The following is a 12,253-nucleotide window of genomic DNA, read 5'->3' as shown; positions in this document are numbered from 1 at the left end:
TAGTGCTGTTCGAGTCAGAAGCAAAGTTCATTAGAAACCCAGGACTATCTCATGGAACAGGTTCTGTGCAACTGTCAATATAGCCATAATTGAGATTAAGTGATACAGACATAACTATGGTCACTAAATTAGGCATGAGTCCCCCTTCTTGGCCTTCAATGCTCCTCCTTTTCAGTTCCTGATTAAATTCTCCCATCTCCCTTTTAGAACTAACTGAAAACATTATATCTTATCATAGTGAGCTTTAAGCCAGTGGTTTGAAACTCTGGTTTACAGCTCATTATGACTACTGTTCAACTGGAATACTACCGTTAACAGTGAAAGGGCAAGGGATGAGGAAGGTAAGAAGGGCAAAGGGCAGAGGAATGCATGGTCTTGAGTGGTTCTCTCAATTTCTTAACTGTAACTAGAAGAGCAGCAAGTTGCAAACACAACATTTAACCATAATTTATTTTTCTTAACTGTGGATAGAGTTAAATGTTCAATTTATTGGAGGGTTTTTCCCCCCACTAGGATGCCTTCTTCAAGCAAACAAGAGTAGCAATAACTTGGAGGGGGGAATGTATTTTCTGCCAAGGGGTGTTGCCTCCCAGCATCCCCCTTGTACCATACAGCTGCTACGGATTAGTTAAATGTTGCCCGGCACCAAGGTCGCACCCTCCAGGCCCCGGGCCATGCAGGAGATAGTCAACTGGAGCCAACTTGGTGTAGTGGTTAAGAGCAGCAGTTTCCTCAGGACTGCATTCTTGTGTCTAACGGTGTGATCCTAAACAGAGTTACACCCTTTTAAACTCACTGACTTCAACCCTTTTCAGGATTGTGGTGGTACTCTTTTCATGCTCAGGAAACAAGGAAGCCCATGAGCTATTTGATGAAGTACGACACATACATATATATTTATCTAATGAAATTATGTATATGCACAAAGGAGAACATTTATTTGGAGGCCAAATGTAAAATCAACTCCCAAAAGGAGAACATGGGCATCATATTCAATAGAACAAGGAGCATGAGGGTAAGCTTAGTAGGATTTTGGAATGTCTTTAAAATGTGTGACTAACTCAGTTCCTAAATAGGTTATTTGTGAGTTAGCTTTTTGGTCTCCCCACAGAAAGAAAACAGAAGAGTAAATTGCAGGATGCAATGTTTGTGGCATACTAAAAAAGTCATTGCAGCAATCACAGAGCTCACAGGAATGTGATGGGGACATCTCTACCATCACAGCTTTAAAAGAAAGAAAGAAACACGGACGAATCAAGAGAAATTCATTACGCTTATAATCAGTCCATTCCTAAGTAGATAGCAAGCCTAACTCCCATGTACCCTTGGAGTGCAATACCATCTAGGTCAGTGGTTCCCCAAGGCGACAGTAACCACCCCTAAGGGAGTGATGGGATTGCCTAGGAGGCCCTAAAAAACAAGAGGGCAGCAGGACAGAACTGGAGATGGAGACCCTTCTACCACATTGTTTACTTATTTATGACTGACCAAGTTATGGCAGCATGCTGGCAAATGGCACTCCAAGTTTCTGCCTCAGCACGGTGCTGAAATCTGGTGAAAACTAATGGACGACACCACAGAGCTTTAGTCAGACCAGTATGCTTTTAGAGAAATTGCCAACACTCTGTGTTTGTTTCCAAGTTTTTGCTGTTACCATTTTGAATGTTATGGTTATTATCTTCTTTAGTGGTTCGTGCAAACTACTATTCTTAATAATGATTTTTATGGCGCACAGAGAAAGAGTTTATAGAACCAAAGGGGAGATGGCCTGAAAAAGTTTGGGAATCTCTGGTCTAGGCCTATAAAAAGTGTCATAAATTACACAAAGCAGGTCAGGAAAAGTATGGAAGGATTCAGATGGATTGGCATAAGTGGGTATGATACAGGCCACCCACCTGCAGGTTCTTGGGCTTGGTGTATGCGATCACACCACCAAACAACAGCAGCTCAATCACAGTAGCCTCCAAGGGTATTTACTGCATCACTGTGGTATAAGCTTTCCACCTGTGGTCATATTAAGTACTTATAGGTGTTACTGCAGGGGAGGAAGACCTCACCAGAGGGATGCTGTTTTTGATAGTATTCCTACAGTATGTTTAACATGGAATTCAACTCTTGCACAGGCTTCTAAGCATCATGCAATCAGAGGAGGAGAATGGACAGTCAGCACAATGCTGGCAGACAAACATGGCACCTTTCTCACCCTCCAGACTCTCTTGGATCCAAATCTTAAGAGTCAGAGAAGGAGCCTGGAAATCTACCCAGAAGTCCTTTCCAGCCAGAAGTCCTTTCCATGCATTTCTCTATTTCCTTCATTAACTGAGATCATACCGAGGCAGGGGAGCACCACATTGATTCTACTCCAAAGGGGCTTTTTTGAAACACTTCTCATCCTACGGCAGGATCCAGTAGAATACTTGTGGTCTGCAAGAGTTTTGCCAGAAGCAGTCTCAAGAATAAAATGAGAAGTCTCAAGGAACAAACTAAAGACAAAACTAAACATGAAGGGACAAATAACGTCAACAGTACAGTCCACGCTGTTGTCTCGCTGACGTTGATGGCAAAGTCTCTTTTCATGTTCATAGGAGGAAAAGGGGAGGGAGTCATATTCTTTTGCTTCTGTTGTCTAACAGAGCTTAATTTGCCTCCCCTTTGAAGACAATAATAAGAGCTCCCTTTGATATAAATGGAAGCAGTCCCAGCAACATGGAGCACTTCTGCTAATTCTAAGTAAGTAATTCTTTTTTGGAGAACAGTGTGAAGATTATACAGAAGAAAGCGACGGATGGGTTTCCCAAACCACAAACTCATCTGCCTGTCATGCACTAGAAGTGGGGTTAATCAAAGGTAGTGAGGTTAAAGAGTGGTTTATTTTAACATGAGCAAATGGGTCTGCAGCCTTGTCCCAACCCTACTCTGGTACAATTTTGTGTGCTCTACGTATGTGCATGGTGGAGGGTGCTCATGATTTCAGGACTATTCCAGGGAAAAGTAAACTGTATTGGTGCTCACCCTCACTGTACAAATCAGATTAAATTAAACCCAGCAGACTGAGGACGGCAGAAGAGATCAAAATGAGAACATCCAAAATGTATTCCTATTCTCATGAAAATAATTTTAACAGTACAGATTTCCAGGCACAAGACTAAGGTGGAGTTTATTTTTTTTTATTTGACTTAACTTTTATGAAAGGGAAGCACTCTACTTTGTAGCCTTCATTCGGATTGCTCTGAAGTGCGCCACTCATCCCTCCCAGCAAATATCCCATTTCACAAACCTGCTCCTAGATGTCTGAAACAACACATCATCAAATGCTTAGCTGTGGGCATCCAGCATTCCAAAGAATTACTATGTAAACATTTTATAAAGAAACCTGGACCATGTTAAGCATGAACTAGCTAAGAGCACATCCCTCTCAAGAACCGTATCATTTTTATTTGGCAGTGATATCACAGTTAATCACTACCAAGGAAAAATACATTTGCAAAAGCAGTACATTTATTGGCATCATTCACTTAAAAAGACTAAAGGCAACATCAGCTCTGACAGAGAATACTATTAAATTTAATTTCTATGATATGCTTTAAATTGCATTTTTTTTTTCACCCAGGGGTTGGCGGCTTTAGTTTTTAAACTACTTTGCTACCGCAAATCATAGAACAGCAGTGAATCACCAGCTCGCATTGGCAATGAAGTTTAGGCCTTATACTACTTGCTGGGAAGTTCCTTGGCTTCAGGGCTATAGCATGCAGCCTTGCTCTCATATATACACACGTTTGTAAAAATTACTTGATTACAGACAGGAAGATTATTATTTTATGAAAAGCTGGACATTGATTTACACACTGGATACTTTCTGCCTCAGCCAATATGTCTAACTTCTTCAGACCTGGAAGGCAGGCAAAAATACATCATCTACTATTATATATATTTCAATTAAGTATTAAAATACCAAGTCCCAAGAGTCACATTTCATATAGTTCAACAACGTTCCAGAATAAACTAAATCTTCAACCCCTTAAGAGCTTAAAATAACAGCAATTGAAATATGCATTAAAAAGTTAGTTTTACGGTATTTGCTGATGTCTTCTCAGGGCCATTTTCCTCTTGGCGAAACATGCAAATGCACACCAGAAAAAAAATTATTTTTCTTCCTTAAGACCAAGAGTCTTGGTCTGTTATCTGCAAATCCTTCAACATCAAGAAACTTCTTTGAATTTTTTTAAAGGTTTGTCTGACCTTAGAAACAAATGTATAAATCAGATTTATACCACTGCTGTGCTTTTTATTAGGAAATCACGTAAAACCATCAGAGGACTATTCAAGCATAGCAATACAAAAGGCCTATCAACAACACTGGAATCCACAATATTTACGTTAATGTACTGATTGGCCAGATAGAGCTTGGCTCATTACCATGCAATGCTTTAGATAAATCCTCACAATTCATAAAGGCACGAAACCACATGAAAATAGAAACAGCGTTACTGGATCTGTTCCTTACAGCAGCATTTTTCCCAGTAATCGTCAGTGATGAATAATCATTTAATAAACACAAATTAAACCACAAAGAAAAGGGGGATAAATTATTTTTCCAGATTACCAGGGAAGCATGAGTTGTATAAACAGAGAGCATTCACACACTGGATGCCTTAAGAGTGAAGGCAGCAGGAAGAAAACTTGGCAGCTGGTCTTCAAAAGATACTTAAATCCTAAAAGGTAGAACTGTAATTGAATTTTGATTAAGCAGTCTTTGGCTTTTCAGCCACATTTGAAAGCACACAGATACCCCCTACTGCTTTTTCATTACACTTCACCAAGCATTTGCAGACCTTTACAATCAATCAGCTTTTTAACACAGATTTAAAAAATAATTAGCTGCCCCCTTTGATATCATACTTTGGTTGCAAGGACATTATATTCTTTAAGAAATGGGTGGAATACATAATTTATCATATATTTCATGTCTAAAACACAGCATCTCCCAGCACATAGGTGTTATGTTACTGTCACACAGAATTCAGTTGTATGGTTATTAGATATGATCTGTGATATCCATTTTGTCAGGCGCCACAATTTGCTCTATTTCCCAATGCTAAGACTTTATAAATGTCTTTATACTTCAACAAAACAGATTCACTTTGATGGTTAATCACATTAGTATTTAATGAACTTTTCACAATTTAAAAAATTATTCTGAGATTTTCTGCATCCTATGACAAAGCACACATCATCCATGTTTCCAAAAGCAGAAAGGTAAAGCAATGCAGCCATGCCTGCATCAAGGCTCCCCACTCACAAATATCACTCAGTCTTGAGATTACTGATGCTAAGTCTTCGTGGGGAGAGGGTGAAACATGAACATCTTGGGATCAGGAAAGAATGTTTCTGGCTGATTTTGATCACAATGTGCTCTGACTTTGGGAGGAAACTACATCATAATTAGAGGTGAACTATTTTCATCAGAACTCATCCAGCATTAAAACAGACAAGAAATTATTTCTTCTCAAGCTCAAAAGACCATTTTCCTTTCTTAGATAAACCAATCCAAATATTCAAAAACTAATTTGGTTTTCAGATTTAAGTGCTTCTGAAAACAACCTTTCTGAAATATCAAAAGTAAAATGTATTTGCTATGAGTTATTTTGCTGCTGTTATTTACAAAAGGAGAAGAAAGAAACTGCTCTTTTTCTAGGCTTGGTATACTTACATTGTTTGAGAGGCCACCCTGTGATTTTTGCACCGAGTAACAGATCTCTAGCCCTAATACAAGTGTTCAGGGCACAATCCAATACCTTTAAGAGTCCTTACAGCCACTGACATTAGTAGATGTGGTTTTGCTCAGTTTGGCATTGGGTTGTGGCCTCTTGTTTAATACAAGTTGCCTACACCAGGCAATGTAAACATTGGAGACTATTATACAAATATTTATTTAAAACACGCACTATCATTAAACTTTTAATGAGGGTTCAGTTATAATACAAGTAATCTATCATAGAAGCTCATACTCCTATGTCTGCTTTACTACTTCAGCTAATTTGAAAGAGATACTTTTATATCTGTAACCAAAGCCCTAAGGGGTAAGTGGGCGGAGAAAGGGGCGGGACAAGTCGGGATAAAAACTCAAGGGAGCCAATCGGGAGCTGCAAAATGGCTCCCGATTGGCCCGTCTTAGTGTCAGTCCGGGGCCAAGGTGCCAATCAGGAGCCACGCAGCTCATGGCTCCCAATTGGCCTCTTGGCCTGTCCTAGACTCAAAGGTGACTGTCCGGGCCAGGTGAGGCTTCACGGGGGGAAAGGAGCAGGGCCGCCACAGCAGCCCTGTTCCTTTCCCTGCCGCTAAGCCGGGTTCTGGGGCGGGAGGGGGGCAGGGGAGAAGGCCTGGACCCAGGGGGGGGAAGCGCAGCTGCGCGGAAGGCCTGGGGCGGGGAAGGCCTGGGGCCGGGGGGGGGAGAACCAGAGGCTGACAGAGGGTGAATTTAGCAGCATGCAGGAACAAGGCATCAGCCTTCCTTTGTAGGCAAAATATTTAAATGTTTACTTGGTCAAAGCACTCATATAATCCTGTTTCCCTTAATCAATAGCACTGGAACCTGGAGGGGGGGGGATTCAGCACTCGCGGGACGCTTGCCGGGATGTTGCTGTTGCGCGGCAGCCCTTGGAAGTGGAGGCATAATTGCACAGTGCATTCTGGGAATTGTAGTCTTCCCCCCTCCAGCAATGAGGCGCAGCTGCTCTGCAGGGAAAACATTTGTTTAGATGCTGCTGGTGGTGATAGCAGGAGTCCTTCTCCTTTCAGCTAGCTGCCCCCACGAGCATGCCACCTGCATAGACAACACGGAGCAGTTTCCCGTGAGTGGATATCACTATTATACAATACTACAGCTTTCGGCCACCTGTCAAATTTCACAAGGATGCAGGCTTCAGGAGGGAGGGAGGGAGGGAGGGAGGAAGCACCCTGCTCCTTTCCCGGCACCAAGGTCGGGGGAAAGGGGGCCGGGGGTGGGGGAGCGCTGGAAGCGGGGCTGCAAGGCGGCCAGAGCCAGGAGAGGGCTAGCACCCATTGTATTTTCCCATACAATGGGCTTTAAATCTAGTTAAGATATAAAAGAAAATCTCTCCCCTTCTTAGGGTTGCTAGCTCCAAGTTGTGGATTCCCCAAAAAGCACTACAATGAAACGAACTTTGCAGGAGTGTTGCAGGAGTGTGCAGATTGTGTGGGACGTCGTGAATAACGAAAAATAAGTGTTACACAATGGTAACACTTCAGCAACATTAACGCTGTGCAGATTGGCCCTTATTCTTCAAAGTTCCACCCTTATTGAAACCCTCTTATAGACCAAGTGTATTTTCATGTGTCTCACACGCTATACAAATTGTTATCAAAGCTTGGGCTGTATCTGGAAAGAGCTTCTTTCAGATGAGATTCAATCTGTATTCATGCATTTCCTGAACATTAAGCATGGCAACCAGGTGAGTAATTTTTACTTTGCTACTCTGGATATAAAACAATTGCTGCCCATTCCAAGATAATATGTAAGCTATAGTAAAACCTTTCTTCTTGAAAATGGTGGGTTTTATCTACAGACTACATAGATCAGTATCCCTGGAGAAAATGGCCACTTTGTGTTGGCACATTTTAAATACACAAGAGAGCATAGCACCAGGCTGCGTACAGTAATAAAATAATTTTATTGTGAATTGAGAAATAACTTTGTGAATAGGGGAGAGAGAGAGAGAGAGATCTACCAGGCTGCTGTTCTGCACATTTTCTGTCTGTTCAGGAGGTAAGCAGGGAGGAAGTATACTCAAAGGAACAGTGGGCAAATCAGGACATAGAAGAAAACATGAGGAAGTTCCTAATCTAACTAGACACATCTCCTCTGATGCCCCCTGGAGGAAATTCTTCATATGTTTTTTAACCATGCACACAGATCTTGCATATTCCAACACTTTGGAAGGTGGGTTTTATGGTGTTATACTCTGGTCCTTCCTGGCTCCACCTCCAGATCTCCAGGAATTTTTTCTCCAGAAATTTTCCAGGAGTCTAGCGTTTTTTTTTAGGGGGAATCCACTTTTGTAGATTCACTTTTGTGGATTCCCCAAAAATCGCTACAACAAAGCGATTTTTACGGGAGTGTTGCCTTCATGGTAAGGCTGCTTCTCCTCCTCTAAGACCAACATAATGGAGTCTTAGAAGAGCCCTCCAAAAGGAGATCTCATAGACTAGAAGGTGGAAGTGTCTACAAATCTGATAGAAGCAGCAAAATAGTATCACTATAGGAAATTCTCTAAGCTAGTTCACATATTTCCAGGATTCTTAAAATTTTTGCTTAGAACCACTTCAGTCATTCAGCTAGCCAGAAAAACACTCAGATGCCACTTCATCCGATGCCAGCTTCAAGGCAGGGGTATCAGCTATTAAGAATATTTATATAAAAAGAAACTATGCATGGGGAAGTCTCATGGCTTGAGAGGAAACTGTAAAACTCAAATAGACTGACTGATTCAGTCATGAGACTCCTTTGGGTAGTGAAAAGCAGGGCATAAAACCAACTCATCTTTTTCATCTTATTCATATTTCTGACTGAATTTCTGATTCCACCATATTTTAACTATAAAAATCAGGCTACAACCATACAACTGGAATGTCTTATTATTTTATATTAAACACTAACATTACTGCTATGCTAGAATAATAATTAGATCACCTTATGCAGACTACAGGTGTCATATCATGTCCTCCACAGACATTTTAATGCATGACATCAAGAAAATTCCCATCACTTCTTGGGAGACAGCTACTCTGCACTGAACTTTTCATTTGTGAGATTCTGTGTGGACCAGCAAATACATGCAAGACCTCTTGCTTATACCTAATTTAACTTTTAGAAAGCTGACTAAGACCTTTTAAATGCAATAAGTACTTGGTGATTCAGAGAGGTGGAAGCTGGGTATTACATGTATTTATTGATTTACAGTGCAGTTCTAAGTAGATTTACAGCCTTCTAAACCCAAACCTAACTCAATGAGCTTTGAGAGGTGCAACTCTGCCTAGAATTGCATTGTTAACATTGGAAACCCCGAAAGTTGTCTGAGATGAAATAGGGGGTTAAATGAAGTTAACAACTAAAGCACAGCCTTTGTGAGAGTTTCTGTACTTTCCTTTCAGAATAAAACTGAAAACAGCTGCATTGTGCCCTAATCACCATCACTTCCTGGGACTGATAAGGTGCCTACTGATCCTGGGGCTTTCCCCCTGTAGACTGTAGCCAAAGGACATTTTCATAATTCATCAGGAGATTTTCACCCTATAGATTAGCTGGAAGTAAATGCAAGCTGTTCTGTTTCATCCTAAGGCTCTCTGAGATCTCATGCACAGGACTGGTATAGCAGACCATATCCATGTACATATGTCCCCTTGAAAAGTCTCCTGATATCTCCTCCTCCTAAAGATCATGCCCCAGTTTTATGAAGTAAGTCTCCATCATTCAGACTGGCTTTCAAATCTGGAGCCTGGGAATTAAGTTAATTTATGAGATGCAAGCGGGTTTTCAATGCTTAGCATGGAAAGCAGCCTAAATGTATTAAAATTAAAGATGGTGTCGAAAACAAGCACATTATGTGAACTGTAAAGCTTAAGTAAAATATCTTTTGTTGCACACAAAGCTTAAAAGTGAACCAAAAGATTCCACAGAAGATGGCAGCAGTACCAGTTTCTCTCTGAAAAAGCGGGGAAACAAGCCGTGACATAAGTAACACAGAAAGAACTTATATGTGTGGAACAAAGGAAGGAAAAAAATTAGACTGTGGCTCTGCTCCCTGACACCATGTGCCTTGATAATACTGTCACTGCACACTCTGCCAAAGTTGGTCTTGCCATTTTTTAGGATTACTGATGACTAACTAGTCCATTTACAAGGCAAGTCTGGTTTAAATTATCTTGCACCAGGAAGGTGAAGAAACACTGTCAAGCTAATAAAGAAATGAAGACAAATAGCACCCTGAGAAAGAAGAAGGGAAAAGGATACCTCAGATAAATATTTGGCAGTTCATGCCTCTGATTACTCACCCTTCTGCTGGAAATATTCTCGGCCACTTTTAGGGCACCGTGTCTCCTGGGTCCTCTGAAGAATAGGCAGTCTTTCAAATATACTGGGTCTTTTCGGAAAGAGATCTAGCAGAGGCATTGGCAACTCAGGTGGGGTGTGCTGCGCTTCAGTGCTCTCGTTGCCATTGCTGACGGTTATTTTAAAGGACATCTGGGAATTCATGAACGCTCGGCCACCGTTAGGACAAGTCACCGTAGGCAGCTCCTTCGTAGGCAAGGCTTGGCACTTGTTGAGAACTTCAAAGAAGGCTGTGCTGCTGCCGGGCTTGGAATAATCGGCCACTTCATGGTGCATATTGGTATCCCTCGACAGGAGGGCTCTTGGGTAAAGTCTCCTACATGAACTGGCACAAGAAATGCCGAGCTGGAGAAAGATGAAGCCTGCTGGCAGATAAAAGCACCTTAGTGTCTAAGAGCTGTAAAAGTCACTGGCCCAACTGCTTATAGCAAGCATCAGTTAACTTTACATGAGCAGGCAAGGAAGATGAGAACAAGCTTTTTTGCTTTTATGTCTAGGCTATCAGAATTCACAAATGACTAACATATGCAGACAGTCATGCAAGCAAGACGTTTCTTCTGGGACAGCAGCTCCTATGGGCTTCCAAAGGTTAGCAGCATGAGTCAGTGAAGATGTCTTTAACATTCTGATATAATTTTGTCATCCACGAGTAGGAGATTAATCTTTTAATGTATGGAACAAATCAAGAGATATCGCTAGTGAGATAATTTGGAATCTCTGACAATTTGGAATCTCCGGAACATCTTTTGCATCTAAAGAATGTTAATGAATGCAAATCAAATTTTTGGGCACGTGACCCTTTTTAAAGCAATGTGCCACTTCTAAACAGGCACCATTTCCACAGGGACAGTTCCAAACAAAATCAAACTAATGCTCTCAGACCAGATACAGCACCGCTATTAAATATTTACAGTATCAGAAAGAGCTGTTGCAAATACTCTAAGCACTTCCTGACATTAGTCTGACATTCCAGTGAGGCACCCAAAAATCCTCTTTTCCCCCTACTAAATTTATAAACCCAAAGAGACCAGTAAAATGATGTCTGGGCTACATGCTGTCTTCTGCAAATATCCAAGCTTTGTCCAATAAACTATTGTCCAATAAAGTGTAAATCAGATGCATTTTTATAGGAAACAGTAAATACCAGGGTAAAGGGGCTGGCAAGTATCTTGCAGCATAAATCTTTGTGGCTGAATGCTTGGAAGGATGAGGGGGGAGCAGTTACTGGATCAATATAAGCTTCCCTTAAGCAACATTCCGGGTCTTTCAATTAGGGAGGGGGGTTAGTTTGTACGGCATTGCTTCTAGCGGTTCCTTTCAGCTGAGCCCTGAGCAACAATGCACGTAGGTCTAAAGACCAAACTGTATTCCCGAACCTGCAGCGCGTCCCCCTCTCTCCGAATCTCCCTCAAGTATCACTCGGGCAGAGGAAGAGCTCTGCGGGACCCACAAGCTTGCTACCTGGACCGACTAGGTGCTGCTGTCTCAAACCACCGCACGCCCCCCCCCCCCCGGTGTGTTTCGGTGCAAAAAGGAAAAAGAAAAAAAGAAGGAAGGACGGGAAGGGAAGGGAAAACCCCACTCTTCCCCCAGCAAAACTAAGCCAGCTGGAGATCTCCCGCTGCCCCCTGCTCCCCGCAGCGATAAACTGCCACAGACCGGCACAGGTGAGAACCGGCTCTCCCCGCTCCCCCCCCCCCCCGGCTGGCCAACCCTCCCTCCAGGCTCGACCCACGCAAAGAAGGCTTTGGTCCTGCCCACGCCCTCCTACTTGCCAGCTGTGGCCCGAGAGGTGATGCCGGTGCCGCGGCGGCCGCTGCTCTCAAGCGCTCGGGCTAGGCGCGCCTCCCCGGCCGGGCGTCTAATTGAACGCAGCCATTGCGCTTCCAACGGGCCGGCGGCTGATCGAGTCCAACCCCTGAGCCAAAAGGGGCGGGGAGAGGAGCCGCCCCCTCGGCGCTCGGCCGGGCTGCGGGCGTGCAAAAGCCCGAGGCGCACGCACGTGTGAATCGAGGCGGACGCCGGCGCGTGGCTACCGGCCTGGGGCGGGAGTTTGTGACTTTTCCACAAGAGAGCCCACCTTGAAATGCACCTGCCTGCACTCTCTTTCCTCCCTGGCCATAT

General features: G+C 42.8%; 1 protein-coding gene across 3 annotated transcripts in view; it reads right to left on the bottom strand.

Annotated features, from left to right (window-relative positions):
• GLIS1 (GLIS family zinc finger 1) overlaps window positions 1-12,044 on the bottom strand; it is a 246,913-nt gene extending 234,869 nt beyond the window's left edge. Inside the window, exons 1-2 of one of the 3 annotated variants that reach the window (XM_077333689.1) lie at window positions 11,905-12,044; window positions 10,072-10,494 (exon numbers count right to left, since the gene is read on the bottom strand). In XM_077333689.1, the coding sequence (XP_077189804.1) occupies window positions 10,072-10,405 (334 nt within the window). In that variant the 5' untranslated portion in view covers window positions 10,406-10,494; window positions 11,905-12,044. Of the gene's footprint in view, window positions 1-10,071; window positions 10,495-11,900 lie in introns of all 3 variants that reach the window. The other 2 variants (XM_077333686.1, XM_077333687.1) reach the window with 2 other exon arrangements.
• Between the last annotated feature and the right edge of the window lie 209 nt (window positions 12,045-12,253).

Source organism: Paroedura picta, chromosome 4, assembly GCF_049243985.1.
Source record: "Paroedura picta isolate Pp20150507F chromosome 4, Ppicta_v3.0, whole genome shotgun sequence".
NCBI classification, from domain to species: domain Eukaryota; kingdom Metazoa; phylum Chordata; class Lepidosauria; order Squamata; family Gekkonidae; genus Paroedura; species Paroedura picta.
The sequence above is the reverse complement of the archived record's forward strand: the minus strand, read 5'-3'. Positions and strand labels throughout refer to the sequence as shown.